Source organism: Ipomoea nil, unplaced genomic scaffold, assembly GCF_001879475.1.
Source record: "Ipomoea nil cultivar Tokyo-kokei standard unplaced genomic scaffold, Asagao_1.1 scaffold2480, whole genome shotgun sequence".
Lineage (NCBI taxonomy): Eukaryota > Viridiplantae > Streptophyta > Magnoliopsida > Solanales > Convolvulaceae > Ipomoea > Ipomoea nil.
This window is the reverse complement of record NW_017618908.1, coordinates 67906-86134: the sequence shown is the minus strand read 5'-3', so window position 1 is coordinate 86134 and position 18229 is coordinate 67906. Positions and strand designations below refer to the sequence as shown.

Genomic DNA, 18229 nt, shown 5'->3' with positions numbered 1-18229 from the left:
AAATAAGAAAAAATTGTGAAAATTTAATTGAGTAAAGTAAAATCTGTAAGCCACTACCTATCTTTCTTAATCAAAATTGGAAAGGAAAATTTTAAATTATGTTAATACTAGCCAAGCTTAGTTAGCCACCTTATTGGTCAACTTCAAATCAATCTAGAACTATAGAAAGCTTATCGATTGAACCTACGTACTAAACTACTAACCAACCTAGCAAATTGGATGAGTAGTACTTTAATGGAGAATATTGTGAAACTTATTATCTCTTAGATGACTCACTTAAGGTTTATGGAATCAAATTAGAGTTGATGGTTAAGGAAAGAATGCAATTGGTATGCTAAATCGGATACGAAACAGTTAAGATAGTTTAAGTCTCAAAAAAAAAAAAATTAATTAGATGTTTCTTAAATTATAAATCAGTTAAAATTATCAAGATACCTCATATTATACAATATTTGTATTATTGAGAAATGATTTGTTTTGAACATTTGTCACATTTAATTTGATGCTATGCACCTTGTTAATTATTCCATCAATGAATGAATGATACAAAATGTACATAATTTATCTCTCACTCATAAAGTATGTTGTTTATAAAATGTTATCATAATTGTCACATTTAATTTGATACTATGCATCATTGCATCAATGAACATCAATTTGCAATTTTAATTAGCTATTATTTATATAATGCAAGATTTTATTTTTTATTTTTTGTCTTATAAAATCAAGTCATAGTGTCATACCGCATAAGATAAATATATTTAGCATAGATACAATTCTTATTTTACAAATTAAAGGTTCTAAATGTTGTTGTTTTTTTTTTTTTTTTTTTTGGTGAAATAAGACGTCACGGTAAAAAAAAATATTCATATAACTTTACCATTAAAAATAATTTATACGGTGTTGAATGACAGTGATGGCATAGGCCCAATATGCTCCGTGACAATGAAGGTACAAAAGACATGACAATTCGATATATAGACTTAATATAGTTAAAGTAATGTAGGATCTAGGAAGATAATTAAAGTATAATCATTTACCAAAAAAGTAACTCAAGTGACGAAGGAACCTAATTGACTAATTTCCACAAGTGACAATTCCGCCCGCAAATTATGCTGTGCAACCGAATGCACCTTGCAAGGTGCATACGGTTGCAAAACGGCGCCGTTTTGGTTAAAAAAACGCGCGTCCAACTTAAAGAATAAATCAGGTTCGATTCTCAGCAATAGCATTTTTATATATCCAGAAATTCATAACTATATATCCAGAAATTCATAACTATATATCCAGAAATTCATAACTATATTTCCACAATTTCATAACTATATATCCACAGTGAATGAATGAAGTAAAAATCCACAATGAATGAATGAATGAAGTAAAAATCCACAATGAATGAATGAATGAAGTAAAAATCCACAATGAATGAACTAAATATCCACAATATATGATTGAACTAAATATCCACAATGAATGAACTAAATATCCATAAATTTATAACTATATATCCAGAAATTCATAACTATATATCCATAAATTCATAACTATATATCCACAGTGAATGAATGAAGTAAATATATCTACAATGAATGAACTAAATATCCACAATGAATGAACTAAATATCCATAAATTCATAACTATATATCCAGAAATTTATAACTATATATCCAGAAATTCATAACTATATATCCATAATAATGCTATTGCTGAGGATCGAACCTGATTTTTTTTTTTAAAGTGGGACGCACATTTTTGTCAAAACGACGTCGTTTTGAACCGTATGCACCATGCGCATGGTACATTCAGTTGCACAGTATAACTATTGCAATTCCGCCAGTTTCTATCAATCACAACAATAAAAAGGTGATTTTAACTTTTTACCTTACGATTTCCACTTAAAAAATAATAATTTCAAGCCTATTTATTTTCTCCAATTTGTTCTCATAATTTGTAGGTTCATGTTGTGCAATCATTATTGTGTGGACCATGGTCTACACAATTTGTGTGAACCATATTTTGTATACTGTAAAATAATATACATTCAATATAAAAATAATGTACATTCAATACAAATATAATGTACATTATATTCAGGGGATGTACATTATTTTTGTTCTGAGTGTACATTATATTGTATAATGTACATTCAATATAAAAATAATGTACATTTAGTATATTAAAAATGTACTTTTTGTTATGGTCCACATAACATTGTATGGACCATGGTCCACACAATAATTTGCCCATGTTGTGTCAACCCCATAAAACATATCGACTTTAACTTAGATATTGAAGTGTACTAATTATGCATGCTATTTGGATACTATTAGCATCGTGCGAATAATATTTGGTACAATTAAAAAGGGTGTGTTTGGGGATAGTTATGCTGTGGGCTCGTGCCCAGCGTGCTTCATGGGCACGGTCAGGCACCGTTATCTTTTTTTTTTTTTTTTTTTTTTTTAATTTAATTTCAAACCGCTTCGTTATAGGAGCATATATTCACAGCTTTGTGTTCATAATTTCATAACTATACATTCATAATTCCATAACTGTACATTCATAATTCTATAATTGTACATTCATAATTCCGTAACTGTACATTCATAATTCAATAACTGTAAATTCATAATTTTTGAAGCTCTATGTTCATAATTGTAAGTTCATAATGTCAGAGTTCTATGTTCATAATTTCATAACTGTACATTCATAATTCCATAACTGTACATTCATAATTCCATACTGTATATTCATAATTCCATACCGAACATTCATAATTTTCGAAGCTCTATGTTCATAATTGTAAGTTCATAATTCCATAACTATACATTCATAATTTTATAACTGTACATTCATAATGTCATAACTGTATATTCATAATTTCATAACGAATATTCCGTTAACGGCGTTAACAGCGTTTCGAACAATTTTTTTTTTTTTTAGTTAAAACAGCGTCGTTTTCACGGAAAACGACGCCGTTTTAGCGCCGTGCGCATAGCATAATTTGCCGTGTGTTTGGTTGATGAGTTCTGCCCATAAGAATGTATATGAAAGTGATTGTTATTGTTTAGTTAATAGGTTTTTAGAACATTACTATGAGTTTCGAATACCCCATAAATTAAAAAACTCATACCCAAAAAAAATAAGGGTTTCATTCTCTTATTTATTCTCAAGCACTATTATTAGTAATCATTCATATTCCACCCTACTACCAAACATGTTAAATACTTTTACCAAAACTCATTACCATTACCAAGTATTTGATACTCATTCCGATTTCGATTCTCATGTGCGAACCAAACACACTCTAAATATACCTCCCAAGTATACCATGCACGACTATATCTAATACTAAAAACATTGGTGTCAACTAACACACCTTAAAATTAATTCTCATACATTTTGTTTTCCGCCAGTTCGTATCTACGCCAGAAATAGCATCACTTATTACACATTTGTCCATGATAACACATTTAATATTCTGCTACGTAGCTCCTTTATACTCTTTAAAAAATCAACGAAATTAAGAACACTTAGATTGTAGCTAGTTCAATATGAAAAATATTAAATAAATTCCATATTTGATACTCCATAATTAGCAGAATGCTATGAAGTTTCAAACGTGTATTGAATGATGAGAAGAACAGTTAGACCAATTTACGTGTGAAAAAAATGTGTGGTTGGTTGACTTAGCCCAAGTCGTTTACCCCAACCTCAAGCCAAGATTTAAGTCCATTGAAAGCTAACTATCTATTTGACTTGAGTTTACAAAGTCAACCATACAAAAAGTCTGAAAGTAAAAGAAACACTATGAAAACGACAGAATAAACACGTATAGGTAAATGGATCAATAACTTTTTATACATAGCGCCGCCGTGTAGGTGGGGCGACGGCGGCTAGCTATGGATTCCATAACAAATCAATCTAATGATGCATATTTTATGGACCTTAACCGATCAATGTTTGCTTTTGCCTCTTTGTTTTATACTCCATGGACTTATCTTGCTCCTCCACTCTTCTCTTTAGTTCATTTAACTCTTCATCCCTCACCATGCCGCCTAACTTCTTGTTTAACTCGTAAGCTTCACCCAGTCTCTGACGGCATTCTTTGCTAGCTGAATCGTGCGAAACAACTGCCACCCAGAAGATGAAAGGATCAACATTGATCATAGTGGTCTCTAACGAACGATATGATGCAGGAAAAAAAAAAAAAAAATTACATTCCATGGCATTGCATACCAAAAAAAGTGTATTACTACAGTACCCACAATCTCAGAAGCAATTGAATATGCCTGAACCAGATTCCTAGAGACCATTATAGAAACATATATGTAATGTAATACAGATGGGTGGCAAAATGACCAACCTGGCTTTGGATAATCTATTCCAATGATGCATTTTGCTTTCCGTTGTATGGATAGAGGAGCAGTCCAGGGCTCATAAATATACTCCTTGGGCATGTCTGCCATTGAAAGGAAATATTAAGGAGAAGAAAAAGTTATTTTAGCCAATAAAAGTTAATTACTACCCTTGTATAATACCTTTTAATACGGGGAGAAAATGCCTTATGTAATTCCCATCAGGATCATACTTCTTCCCAAATGTGATTGGAGAATAAATGCGGTGATACTGACAGCAAAGAAGTTGCAATTTTGGGGGATGGAAGAAAAGTGAAAAGTGAAAACAACACTTCATTACAGATAACTTATGTAATCATATAGTTATTTACAGATCAAATGAAAGACAAATACCGTTTGAAAACAAGAAAATATGATATATATATATATTGATAGTTGGTAGCAGAGAATCGTACTTGGTAGAAAAATGAAGAGCAGGACAGCCACATCCAGTTCCCATTGTTGATTGCCCAATCAGAATCAATTAGTAACCTCTCAAATACATCACGTCCTTTTTCCCAATGGATGAACTGCCAGCATAGTAATAGACATTAAAAAACACAAAAAGTCTAGAGGAGTACAGATAAAGATAAATGATTACCAGGTCTCCACGAGTCAGAAAACATGCAACAGAATGCCTAGCCAGATGGTGCATCCAGCCCCACTTCCGAAGCTGTGGAAATAAGAATGAACCAAACAAGGTTGATGATTGTAAGTTGGGTGAAGGAGCAACTTTAGCTTCCACAATCAAAGCAATCTACCCGTAACATCTAACCTGGACCATTATCGCATCAATCCAAGGAAATCCTGTTCTAGAATCTCTCCAAGCAGCTAGCAATTCATCACTTTCCTTCCAGGGTATCTATTATACAAAAGCAATATTATATGCAAACACACAACGTTGTTGCTTTAAAGATACAAGCCATGGTAATTTACTAATCACCTGCTTGCAGATTCTATTGCCCCTCATTCGATCAAAACTAGGAGTGCCAAAAGCAACTGTGTAGAAGAAATCCCGCCACAACAACTGAAAGAAGTTGAAACATGAAATCACACAAGTGTACAAGACCTACAACTACATATTAGCAACCAAAACTGACCTGTCCAAGGAGAGAAACAGGTGGAGATGTATGCCTTTTAACACTTCTCAGAACTTCCTGAACACATTGGTAGAAATACCTGGAAGAGAGACAGCCAAACTTCCGACAAATTTGAAACAAGAAATGGATTAGAATGAACTAGGAAAATGCTAAAGTTTTGCAAATTTTATATGACTCACTTTTAAGTAGGGAGATAAAACAGTTGTGGCTGGCCTTAAAAATGCAGATGGGTTGCCCTTGGGTTTCTCAAAATATGCTACCCATTCCTGCATTAAGAACAAATAGATTCCATAATTCAGCACAACTGAGCAAAAGAAAAAAGTACTTATTCATTTGGATAAGGGTAGGAGAATTTCTGATTTCAGAAATGCATGAATGTTAAAATAGAAGAAAAAGATGAAAAACTTTAGTTATAAATGCAGACTTTCAGGCTAACCAGGTGTCTGGCATCTTATTGCAGAATTGCTATTCTTTAGCAATAAGATTAGCCCACAGTAATGGTATTGATTGAGCAGTCCAAAGACAAACAGACAAACAGCTTAGACACAGGCAGATGCTGATGCCATTTGTCAATGTCTGGAAAAAGGACATTCTAATTCAAGATGGTAACCATAATGATATGCCTTGTGTTTTTAGAAAAGCCATCGCTTAATCCAACTTCAGTGTTATGGCATACCTTGTTAGCAATTGACTCTCTCAACCTCCTTAATGCTTCTGATTCACCTCCTCTAAAAGATGTCCTCTCATCCTGCCCAAGAAGCTCTTATTACTACAAATTCTGCCAATTAAAAAGAAGTTGAAAAGAAAAGAAACTAATAATGTCATACCTCACTGCAGTCAACATAGCCAAGTTCTTCAAGTGTTGGGACTGCTGAGACTTGAAGACTCCCCAAATTGCCAATCGGGGGAAGCGAAGACAGCGATGTTGACAGAGGGGATGAAGCCCAAGATGGTATCCCAGCCAGTTTAAGAAATGATTGGTAAGTAAGAGGTGGTGTTCCCCCATTCTATCCAAACATTTTATGAAACATTGATGTGAATTTACAGTCAATTAAAGTGTCAGTAACTGAAATGAAAGGGAATGTGATTGTCAATAAACTACTAAATCCTTAGCTACCTTGTGTATAATGTCTGCAGGGTCAAATAGGGTATGACTCACAGGAGTGAAAGTCTCTATTCCAGCTACAGAAGCATAGTTCTACAAAAGAAGAATGAACGTTTTTTGTTGGTCACCAAATAAGCACACAATTGTAAATAGTGTAGATGACTGATCACACTAAGAATCTCAGACAGGTGAGAAACAAGTTATTGCTAAAAAGCTCTCACCTTTACTTTAGCATCTAATGCTTGGTAATAGGGTTCTGTGTCATACTCAAAGCACAGTTTGCTTATGCTCCACTACAAGTCCAAAAAAATCAAACTTTCAATCTTAAATGAAATGAAATTAGTTGAAACTGTAAATTGAAAGATCACACTAACTCCACACTCAAAATTAAAGCAGTAAAAAAGAAGAAGAAGTTTACCTCCTTCAAACAGCGAATCAAGACTTGGGAGGGGTCTCCCCTGAGAACCAACAAGCGCGAACCCAGGTTGTTAAGACTGGAGTCGAGATCAACAAGGGTCTCTAGCAAGAAACGGATCCTGTTCAAACCGGCCCGAGTGGAGCCGGGCGAGAAAGCGGTTGGGTCTGGCTCCATGTAATGGGGGTCAATCACAAAGAGCGGGAAGCATTTGGTGGAGGCATTAGCTGCGTGTTGGAGAGCGGGGTTGTCGTGGATACGCAAGCCTTTCCGGAACCACATCAAGGAGCACGACTCCGAAGCCATGGCAGTGGCAGGGTGCATAGAGGTGCGCCGTGCGGAGAGAGAAATGGCGGAAAGAGTTGTTTGAAGAGAGAGAAAAACGAAGTCGCATAGAAGCAGGGGAAGTTTCCCGCGCTCACCTTAAATGTGTCGGTTGAAGAGCAGAGTGTTCGACGTGGCGAGTCTATCACCGCTACTGTGAGTGATGTCCCTCCGGCGTGGCGTAATGGTTAGGGAAGGAGGTACGACAGGCTAAAGAGATGCCACGCCGTTAAACTTAATACAGACAAACCCCTTGACTTGATTAAAAGTTAGTTGGCCTGGAGACTAAATAAATAGCAATTCCTTTATTTCATCAATAAGTCTCCTTTCAATTCTCTCGTGGGTACTCTCTCTCTCTCTCTCTCTCTCCTTATCTTTACTCTTCTTCTTTTTTTAAATATAGTTTATCTAAACCCCTAACTTGTAACTTGTAAGACCATCAAACTCTTTTCAGAGGCAGAAAGAAAGAAACCATATATATTTGCTTCTGATCTGTAACATGGAATGGAAGATCTTAGTAACAGTACACAATTACACATTTTTGACTTAATTAATTCTATTACAGGCCGATGGAATGGAAGCTGGAAATGCTGCAATAATAATAATCTATGAGTGATGAATTGTTGGATGGCGAACACCAACCAACCTGACATCATCAATCACAGGGCCGCATAAAGAGCCAGAATGATCACTCTTCATGTGATAGAATGAGCTCAAGAACCTAATCCTAGTCCGAGTTGAGACAGCTGTGAAGCGGTGGTTGGCTCGTATGAAGCCGCCCTTTCCCTTAGATTGATAGGGCACTTGAAGGGTGAGCCTCCCAGCAAATGCCTCCACACCCATTGATCCCTCGCATGAATTGTTGGCATCTCCAACTGAGAACATTAGCTCATACACTTTCCCTGGTATAGTCCTCACTATCTGTACCACCGCACTTTCCCTTCCTGCAACCAGCTCCACGGCTCTTGTTCCTGATGGAACCAAGAAGTGATTTGAATCTATGTACTTTACGGCCTTGAGAGATTCGATGATCCAACCCGGCAGTGGAGAGTGATCGTCCTCGATGTTGGGAGGAATTAGGACTCCCCAAGTTGTGTTGGGTAAGATGTATGGTCCCTCTTCAAAGTCACCATTCTTCAGCATATTGCCTCTTAGCCTTCTAGGAGCGTTCAAAAGCTTGAGAGCGACTGAATCAATGATTGGGCCGCAAGAAGGGTCCTTCTCTCGGGCGGGATTGTGGAGCACAATTTGAACTCTGTTAGACTCCGCCAAGAAAGCCCAGGAGTAAGTATCAAACCCCGTACTGCTATACATGGTTTGCAATGGCAAGATTCCCCAGTCATTTGGCTCAGAGTTAGGGGACACTGACACGTTCAAACGTTCTTCTTGGGCACAAGTCCTGACGAAGGTGAAGGAGAGGGAGTAATAGCCTCCTTTGATGACCCGAACAGTGGTTGTGATGGATGCATCTTCACCCAGCCTCACTGCATGCGAACCTTGGGGCACCACCAGCACCATCTCACCCTGCTTTTCACCTGATTTTATGTACTCCACAAACCCCGATGAGATCACCCATTTTGGTATCCCGTGAGGATCAATCACTCTGCTTCCTTTCATCTGTGATGGTTTTGGGCCTCGTTCGAAGTTACCATTTGGCACTAATCCTGTAGGTTACGTTAGTACATGTTAGCTAGGCGTCTGATCTGCACATACATACCTACATGCATATATATATATATGGAAAAAGAAAGCTATCTAGAAAGAAAGAAATGGGGTATGTAGCATATATACCGTCAGTGATGAGACGACAGAGGCCAACATGAAAGATGGTACAAAGAAACAACACTAGCGCTGTTAGCTTCGTCATCTTCTTCATATACTCTGGATCTAAGAATGAGAGAGAGAAAGAATGGAGTTGGATGAATTTGAGAAAGCTAGCTAGCGACGATGGAAATATATATATATATATATATATATGAACCCCGGGCGGGGTTTAGTACGTAGAAGCTAGGAAGCTACTCTCTGCACATGCAATCTTAGCCTAACAACACTACAACGTAACAGGCAGAAAGGCAGAGCGACATAAATGGTATTTTTTATTAATTAATTAAATAAAAAAATTATAACTTATATTATTATTATATATATGGTGTAGTGGTGCATGTAATGTAAACTAAAGTAGATCATGAAAGGATCGGAGGGAGCGGAGTTGGGAGCTGTACGTGGAATATTTTGAAAAAAGTAGAGGGTTTAATTAGTAAACCGGCCATTCAAATGAATTGAAGCAACATCTGATCTATCAGAGTCAAAGGGGAGGGGGAAGAGGTCCGAACTAGGGAAGGTTGAACCATACATGATATATATATATATATATAAACTCATACCTGTCGGGATCGGTCGGTCAGTCCATCTACTCGTGCATGGGATTAAGGAAGATCAGAGCCATCCAACATAATCTGAACCCATGTGCAACAGATCGATCAGATACCTAAAGCTACAGCAAAATGATATAATATATCTCCAACAAATTAAACTCTTTTCTTTCCTTTCTTATGGCTGGCTTTACTTATAATATACTCCGTATAGTATGGTCCAACCCGCCTTTTTAGCATCAAGGTAATTAATCTCTTTAATAATTGAAATAAGAGAGAACATATATACATGATCTACATGCAACGTTCATCCCAAGCAGTGCTCTTTAATTTAATTCTCTTGGCGGTTCGAACCAAGGCAATCCGAATCAATATGTGCGCTCTGAGGCTAGCTTCCCAGGCAGCAATAGTTATGCTGTGCAACCGAATGTACCATGCGCATGGTGCATACGGTTCAAAACGACGTCGTTTTGATTAAAAACGCGCGTCCTACTTTAAAAAAAAAAAATCAGGTTCGACTCTCAGCAATAGCATTATTGTGGATATATAGTTATGAAATTGTGGATATATAGTTATGAAATTGTGGTTATATAGTTATGAATTTATGGATATTTAGTTCATTCATTGTGGATATTTAGTTCAATCATATATTGTGGATATTTAGTTCATTCATTGTGGATTTTTACTTCATTCATTCATTCATTGTGGATTTTTACTTCATTCATTCATTCATTCATTGTGAATTTTTACTTCATTCATTCATTGTGGATATATAGTTATGAAATTGTGGTTATATAGTTATGAATTTATGGATATTTAGTTCATTTATTGTGGATATTTAGTTCAATCATATATTGTGGATATTTAGTTCGTTCATTGTGGATTTTTACTTCATTCATTCATTCATTGTGGATTTTTACTTCATTCATTCATTCGTTGTGGATTTTTACTTCATTCATTCACTGTGGATATATAGTTATGAAATTGTGGATATATAGTTATGAAATTGTGGTTATATAGTTATGAATTTCTGGATATATAAAAATGCTATTGCCGGGAATCGAACCTGATTTCTTTTTTAAGTGGGACGCGCGTTTTTTTAACCAAAACGGCGCCGTTTTGCAACCGTATGCACCTTGCAAGGTGCATTCGGTTGCACAGCATAATTTGCGCCCAGGCAGCTGGTCGTTTCCCATCCCATAGCTCATCTTGGGATCCATAATGCTTGATTTGGACCAAGTTATGCTCCCCGTCTGTGGGTTTTGACCCATTCTTGTAGCCTTCCACATTTTTAACTACATTGGTTGAGCTTTTCGCGGTATAAAAGGCTCATATTTTAGCCTACACAATTATGTCTCATTATTACACTTCTTGCATTAATATAATCCATTCACTATTATCACAATTTTGTTCTTTATATTTTATGCGAAGTAATATTGTCCGATTTTATTTAATTTATGCACATGTTTAATATTGCTCTATGGGCAGCGATACGATTATTCCCCTGATTAATAATTGTTATATGCATGTTACATAGGATCGGACACGTGCAGGCTGCACAAAAGGTGCTATATGGCTGCAATGTTATAACTCCATGCTTCTTAATTGTATGTTTGAGTGTAATATAATGCAAGTAATTTATTCACGTATGTATGGTGATAGGATTAAATTGATTCGGGTGAGCCGACTCAAATAATAACCTGATAATTAAAAATGTAACTTATATTAATGGTTCACCTTATAAGGTAGATCATGATCCATGGTATAATTTGGTATTCGATCAATCACTTATGTTTTAGTGCAATCTCATTATCTGATTGATTGATTAATCGAAGATGAAAACAACGGAGAACTAGAAAAGAGGACATAAACATTAAACACCAACCATAATATATATTCATGATTACAACCAACGAACCTTAATCATGCTTAACAAAACACTCAACAACGTAATGTAACTGGAAATTAAAGCAAAGAAATATTGGGTAAATATCAGAAAAAAAGCAAGCACTACGTACGCATAAAGATAGATTTCAATTTGTTTGAAGTGGAGAGATTAATATTAACTGATCGATCTTGCGTGCATCCGGGCGGGGAATTAAGTTTGGATCAGCGATGATTCTGGTTCTGGCGTCCTGAAACGTCGGATGCTAGCCGGGACGCAATAGCGGAGTGGTACATTATGTCGTGGAACGTGGAAGTCTCTACGGTCATTTTCCTCAGCTCTTTTGCCTTCTCCTCGGTGAAACACCCGGGTTGGAACTTGGGAGCCCCGGAGCAGGAAGTTGAGGCTTGTTGGATGTAGTCCGGATTGGATGCCCAACCGAAAAGCGGGGTGAACCAATTGGAGTTTGGGAGGGGCAGTTTCTGGGCTTTGGTCCGATCATCGTGAGAAGAAGAAGAAGAAGAAGATGCTGCTGCAGAGATGATTGGGAAACAGTGAAACGAAGTTGCCATTATATTTGCCAATCTGAGATAGCTTAATTAGCAGAGTTGGAGTGGGGGAGAAGGATAGAATTGAATTTGAAGTGTGGCAACTGGCAAATGAAATGGATAAGATTTTACACGTGGCAGTTCTGGAGTTGTTTTTTACTTTCGCTTTTTGCTTTTTGCTTTTCACTGATACCGACGCCAGGGAGGTGGAAGAGAATGTGATATTTCCGACTGGACTGGGGCTGAGCTCTCATTCTCATACTTCATATTTGGAACGTTTCTAAAAGCAGATTTAGTATAGACCTAAGCAGGAAGCCCATCAAATATAGACATATGTCCAAGATGACATGGATTGGATAATGCAACGCCCAAATTTGCAATCATAAACTTGGTCTCAGTATCAAATGAGAGAGCAAGTGTGATGACGAATGATTTATTTATACTTAAGCGACCTTCTTATCCCATTATGACAATTTATAATTTTGTGCCCTTTAATCGCCCCACATTGAATAATTTTGTGGAGAGTTATCGTAACTCTTCACTACTGTGATTATAAGTCAGTTTGGCTTATTTGTAATTCACAATTTATTGATTAATTAAACCTTCACAAATTATTTTAAAATTATTAAACCGTTTATACTACACTATATCACAAATGTCAAGAAGCTCTTGCATGTGTTTACATTACCTCAACAAATTTTAATTGAAATGTGACCAAAACTAAAATGGAAAACACCAAGCTATGTATATTAAAAATTATATATATATCGAGAAAAATGGTGACTTTATTCCAAAAAACAGTGAAATACATGCTGAATAATTATAAATTTTATCAATTTTTTTTTTTAAAGGCAGCTTGACCCTATATATGACCCTTGCAATGGCTGTTGCAGTTTCCTTGCGCCCAGCCAGCCCTGTAGTGTAGTTGTATATTACTATATTTTTTTTCTTTTGTTTTTTTCTCTCTGATCTATCAATCTTCTAGGGTTGGAGGTGTGAATTCACTCAGAACTCAAACCGATCGAATCCCAATTTAGGGTTTCCCACCTTGTTGATTGTCGCGCCAATCTCCCTAATACACATATCCATTTCCTTATCTATATCTGATCTGTAGAAAATTTTACATTTTAATTTGCAATTTTCTTCTATACAGTGGATAAACACATCAAAGAACAAAAATCAGCATATAAAGTTTGGATTTTGTGCAGGCAATTGTGCGTATTTTTTGTTCAATTGTCAGTTGGTGCTGTTTTTGCCGTTCCTTGTTTTATGAAATTCGGATCTGGGACTTGGCCGCGTTGATTTTGATTTTGCTAGTATCTTATTTATAGCATATTTGATCGAAAGAGGAAAGAAAGTATTTTTTTTTTAGCATATTTATATTCTGGGGGCAATTAGGAATATTGTTTGATGGATAAGAAGGTTGCCGCTCCGCTTGTTTGCCACGGGCATTCCCGGCCGGTTGTTGATTTGTTCTACAGCCCCATCACTCCTGATGGATTTTTCCTCATCAGTGCCAGCAAAGGTAGGTAACTCACATACGTATTAATTATGTTTTCTAGATGCTGTGCATTGAGACATTAAACAGCAAGCCAAATTCGACTCAAGTCACCAAAGGACATTCCTTTATGAATGTAGTTGTGCATATCATTGTAACTATTAGATAAATAAATAAATTATTCCTTTTATTTAGGCCTATACCAAGCTGCATGATACTTTTATATGTCCGTGCATTTGCATTTTTGTGTAAGCTATTTTCTTTCAAGTTGCATAGATACTGGTATTGTTTCACCAGTTAACTTGAAATAAGATGTTGAGCTTTGATCATATGCATATGGCAGTTACCTCAAGACAGTACCCTTGTAGGAGAGTCTAGTCTTGGTGGGGGGGATGGAGACATTTGTCTTGTAATTATATTAGGTTGCTTCATTTCAGTCATTATTTTAACCTGCAAATATTATATTATATTATCTATTTAGATTCCACTCCAATGTTGAGAAATGGGGAAACTGGAGACTGGATTGGAACCTTTCAAGGACATAAAGGTGCAGTATGGAGTTGCTGTCTTGATAAAAATGCTCTTCGTGCAGCATCAGCATCTGCTGATTTCAGTGCGTAAGTGATTGTTGTTTATCTCTAAAATTTAAAATTTGACATCCTCAAGTGACAACACTGTTTTGTTAATGCCTTGGTGATTTCTATTTTAGAGTTCAGTAGTTTCAATTTAAATTAGGTGCTGGTAAATCATTTATTAAAGTACAACAATCTGTAGCTATTGATAAACAATATGTAAAGGCCATCATTTCTTTTAACTTGGGTTTTAATGGGTACTCATCCTTTCTGAGCACACTTCTTCATTTGGTTCTCTTAAATATATACTGTTTTCATGACGGTTTTTGCAGAAAATTATGGGATGCATTAACTGGGGATGAACTGCACTCATTTGATCATAAGCACATTGTCCGGGCATGTGCCTTTTCAGATGTATGTATTATTTTCTACCTTCAACAATTGGCACATTCGTGATTCGTGCCTAGATAGGAAACCTAACATTGGTAGTAGTGGGAGATAAGCAGGACAAGCATAGGCCAAGGCATACTCTCTGGGAAATGACATCATATGCTACTGTAGTGTCCTTCTCTTACACAAGTGCACAACTTTAGCTATCAAGAGAATTTATTAGAGAAATTACATCCTTATACTCAATCTCAACTAGATTGGTGTTTATGAATCTCAACTATGTTCATAAACAGTATAATTACATGCAAGATATTTACTCCTGGTCATAGTAACATGCTTGCCTATGTCAACCTGGCCTTGCATACTCTAATCAATATCTAAGTCCATGTTTACATGGGGCTGGTTATGTTGGAAACTCGCTGTGCCAGGAAATTTACTTATTTGGGGATTTATGTTTAATAGCCATTTCTGATACAAACATTACCTCTTGCCTTGTGTTTTATATGAATTGAAATTGATCATTTCAGGATACACATCATTTGCTCACCGGTGGTCATGAAAAAATTCTTCGCATATTTGATCTTAATCGACCAGATGCTCCTCCAAGAAAAATTGATAGTTCTGGTACAGTTAGGACAGTTGCTTGGCTACACAGTGATCAAACCATATTAAGTTCCTGCAGTGATATGGGTGGAATTAGGTATGTGTAATAAATATGTTTTTTTTTTTAAATTTATTTAATGATCTTTTCTCCTTTGTATTGATTACAAGATATTTACATTTTAGCCCAAAGTGTGAAATATGAACCAACAAGAACCATAGATTATGACTCATGCATGTAAAAGTTTTTAGGTTAATTTGGTAAAAGATGTTGGCAACTGGCTAGGGTCAACAGACATTTTAAACCTCATGAGGTTGATTTGAGTGGCCTGTTTCATAAAAACTATAGCCTAATAGGATATCTGCTCCTGCTGCTGAAGCATGAGATCAAAATGTGAATTTTGGAGTGTGAATTTATATTCCCTAAACCCTTAATGACCCTATAATGCCCTGGAAATCTTGGAGTAATGTGGGCATACCGGTGCAGTTTATGGTGTATTGCAGTTTTTGTTTTTTGTCATGGTTTCTTTATTTGCCCTTTCTCATTTAACTTTTGTTGTTATTACGTAGAATCTGGGATTTAAGAAGCAGTGAAGTTGTTCAAACCCTTGAGACCAAATCTTCTGTAACAAGTGCTGAAGTATCTCAGGACGGCCGTTATATTACGACTGCTGATGGTTGCTCTGTCAAGTTTTGGGATGCTAATCAGTATGTGTCAAATTGAACTCATATGCTGAAAACAAATCTTAATGAATTGTTTGCCTGGCTTACATTTTATTTTATTTGTTTTTTTCAGCTTTGGATTGGTAAAGAGCTATGACATGCCCTGCAATGTTGAATCTGCTTCCTTGGAACCAAAGTTTGGTAACAAGTTCATTGCTGGAGGGGAAGATATGTGGGTTCGTCTCTTCAATTTTCAAACTGGAGAAATGATTGGTAGGTTTCCCAGCACTTGTATAGGATCTTGAAACTCCCACTCCGCTCCCCTTGTTATTCTGCCTCTCAAACATTAAAAAATGGAATTCTGTTTACTTATAATAAGTTGGTAATGCTATCTACCGTTTTTTTGACACATTTTTGTGAAGCGATATATGCTAATCTTGAATATTTTTGTGCACAGGATGCAACAAAGGGCACCATGGCCCTGTACACTGTGTACGATTCTCTCCAGGAGGAGAATCTTTTGCATCGGGATCAGAAGATGGAACAATTAGAATATGGCAGACTGGTCCTCGGGATCAAAATCAAGCAGAGACTTGGGCTGTTAATGGACCGATTGCAAACACAAGAGATGGCAATGAGGAGGTGGCCAATAGGATTGAACAGTTACACATTGCCGAAGGAGGGAAGATTGATGAGAATAAGGGACAGTTACAGGCAAATGATGTCTGAAGAGGGTAGAATAGCTAGCGCTTTTTGTTCCATCTATGTATGTTCTGCACTGGTTTGGAAGCTGTAAGTTGATAGTAATTTCTGAGGATAGTATATGGTATGGTTTGAATAAGACCGATCTTTACAAAATGTTTCAATGAAATGTTTGCTTTTTCCTCCCTCTTTGCCAAGCTGGTGAAACATCTATATTTATAGGCTATAGCAATAGTAATAGTAAACTAATATTGCATTGCTATTTGGTTGATTTGTCCAATTCTTGAAGATCGTGTGTGGGTGTTTATTGTTATTGTATATTTTTATACGAAACAAAAAATAGAATGATGTGAAGCACGTATAAAGACAGTGATTGTGGTTGGTAATGGTAATGGTATTCATGCAAATAAATGTGGAGCACGATTTTATGCTTAAAAGTGGGCAGCCATGCCAAGTCAAAGCCAACATATTTGGAAAATTAGTGTATGTGAAAGTCAAAGCAAAAATCATAGTAAATAATTTTCAGAAATATGTGAATTACAATTTTTTATCATTTCTTTTCTTTTTCCTCCAATAATTCTAAAAATAAATGAATAAACAACACCTTTAAGCAATGAGCAATTATAGATAGATAGTGAATTAATTTAAGTCATGGTAGCTAGCCGTCTTTGTATGACTCAACAACTTCCCACCCAATAAAATAAACCCACCACAAATAACAAATCAACCCACCAGCCCCTACTCACCAGTCAACACCTGGATCGGATGGACAGTTGCATCGCATTTATATATTTCAAAACCATTTCAGGGTTGGTGAAAACCGCTTTCCATTGTATATATTTATATATGTTTTTTTTTTTAAATTAATAAATTTGATGATCAAATTAAACTCTATTAATTATTCAAGAGTGATTTTTAATTTTCTAAACCGATAGTGCAAAATACAAAGTGGTTAGTTATTAATGATTACCAAAAGAATTCGAATATTTTTAATGTTTAATTTTTAATACATAATAATAATCATAATTTTGCTCAAAAATAAATACCAATATATACGGAGTTAATACCCAAAATTGTCCTCGACTATAGTGGTTTTTCTCAATTTCGTCCTAAACGACTTTGGTGACCTAATATCGTCCCAGACTTTTGTGTTTCGCTCAATTTAGTCCCAGACTTTTGTGTTTTTGCTCAATTTAGTCCCTCATTTGTTATTCTGTCCATTTGGTGTTAAATAAATAGACAATTCAGTAATTTTAATATTGGCATCTCTTTACTCATAGACATGTGAACTGCGAAATCCTTTTTTTTTTTTTTTTTTTTTTTTTTTTTACGAATTACTCCCAGAATTACTCCTAAAACTGCGAATATAAAATTTGATTTGTAGGTCCGGGAGTAATTCTGGGTGTAATTCGTACAAGAAAGAGGAATTTCGCACTTCACAGGTTGAAAGTAAAGAGAGATCAATATTGACGTTACTGAATTGTCCCTTTATTTAACACTAATTTGACGGAATAACAAATGGAGGACTAAATTGAGCGAAACACAAAAGTCTGGGACGATATTAGGTCACCAAAGTCGTTTAGGACGAAATTGAGAAAAACCACTATAGTCGAGGATGATTTTGGGTATTAACTCAATATATACGTATAAATCCTTCTCT

The 18229-nt window shown here is 35.9% G+C and overlaps 4 protein-coding genes across 7 annotated transcripts; 1 reads left to right on the top strand and 3 right to left on the bottom strand.

Annotated features, from left to right (window-relative positions):
- Positions 1–3642: 3642 nt before the first annotated feature.
- On the bottom strand, positions 3643–7547 carry LOC109153024 ((6-4)DNA photolyase). 4 transcript variants are annotated; one of them, XM_019300746.1, is made up of 14 exons: positions 7019–7541; positions 6822–6893; positions 6613–6693; positions 6323–6502; positions 6172–6243; positions 5675–5761; positions 5496–5594; positions 5339–5422; positions 5171–5257; positions 4997–5068; positions 4812–4925; positions 4540–4687; positions 4365–4460; positions 3643–4131 (listed from the first exon to the last, which is right to left on the bottom strand). In XM_019300746.1, exons 1-14 carry the CDS (start codon positions 7337–7339, stop codon positions 3947–3949), a joined length of 1698 nt encoding a protein of 565 aa, XP_019156291.1. In that variant the 5' UTR covers positions 7340–7541; the 3' UTR covers positions 3643–3946. The 4 variants fall into 4 exon arrangements, with proteins under 4 accessions (XP_019156291.1, XP_019156292.1, XP_019156293.1 ...); XM_019300747.1 differs by having other exon boundaries at positions 4540–4627; positions 7019–7539; XM_019300748.1 differs by lacking the exon at positions 6613–6693 and having other exon boundaries at positions 7019–7542.
- Positions 7548–7785: 238 nt separating this feature from the next.
- LOC109153025 lies at positions 7786–9256 on the bottom strand. The gene is made up of 2 exons (XM_019300750.1): positions 9131–9256; positions 7786–9003 (listed from the first exon to the last, which is right to left on the bottom strand). The coding sequence occupies exons 1-2, from the start codon at positions 9213–9215 to the stop codon at positions 7946–7948; spliced, it is 1143 nt and encodes a 380-aa protein (XP_019156295.1). The 5' UTR covers positions 9216–9256; the 3' UTR covers positions 7786–7945.
- Positions 9257–11820: 2564 nt separating this feature from the next.
- Positions 11821–12168, bottom strand: LOC109152699. Its single transcript, XM_019300352.1, has one exon. The coding sequence runs from the start codon at positions 12166–12168 to the stop codon at positions 11821–11823; it is 348 nt and encodes a 115-aa protein (XP_019155897.1).
- Positions 12169–13007: 839 nt separating this feature from the next.
- LOC109152661 (serine-threonine kinase receptor-associated protein-like) lies at positions 13008–16754 on the top strand. The gene is made up of 7 exons (XM_019300306.1): positions 13008–13669; positions 14124–14259; positions 14547–14628; positions 15132–15304; positions 15775–15912; positions 16001–16140; positions 16325–16754. Exons 1-7 carry the CDS (start codon positions 13555–13557, stop codon positions 16594–16596), a joined length of 1056 nt encoding a protein of 351 aa, XP_019155851.1. The 5' UTR covers positions 13008–13554; the 3' UTR covers positions 16597–16754.
- The last annotated feature ends 1475 nt before the right edge of the window (positions 16755–18229 follow it).

Bases quoted from the DNA above. Each gene is read 5' to 3' on its own strand.
- LOC109153024 (XM_019300746.1), bottom strand. From the start codon at position 7,339: ATGCACCCTGCCACTGCCATGGCTTCGGAGTCGTGCTCCTTGATGTGG. The intron at 6,503-6,612 runs GTAGCTAAGGAT...ATGTTTGGATAG, and splicing joins CTGCAGACATTATACACAAG to AATGGGGGAACACCACCTCT. The intron at 4,132-4,364 runs GTTGGTCATTTT...TCTGGGTGGCAG, and splicing joins AATAGATTATCCAAAGCCAG to TTGTTTCGCACGATTCAGCT.
- LOC109153025 (XM_019300750.1), bottom strand. From the start codon at position 9,215: ATGAAGAAGATGACGAAGCTAACAGCGCTAGTGTTGTTTCTTTGTACC. The intron at 9,004-9,130 runs GTATATATGCTA...CGTAACCTACAG, and splicing joins CTGTCGTCTCATCACTGACG to GATTAGTGCCAAATGGTAAC.
- LOC109152699 (XM_019300352.1), bottom strand. From the start codon at position 12,168: ATGGCAACTTCGTTTCACTGTTTCCCAATCATCTCTGCAGCAGCATCT.
- LOC109152661 (XM_019300306.1), top strand. From the start codon at position 13,555: ATGGATAAGAAGGTTGCCGCTCCGCTTGTTTGCCACGGGCATTCCCGG. The intron at 13,670-14,123 runs GTAGGTAACTCA...TTATCTATTTAG, and splicing joins CCTCATCAGTGCCAGCAAAG to ATTCCACTCCAATGTTGAGA. The intron at 16,141-16,324 runs GTAGGTTTCCCA...TTTTGTGCACAG, and splicing joins TCAAACTGGAGAAATGATTG to GATGCAACAAAGGGCACCAT.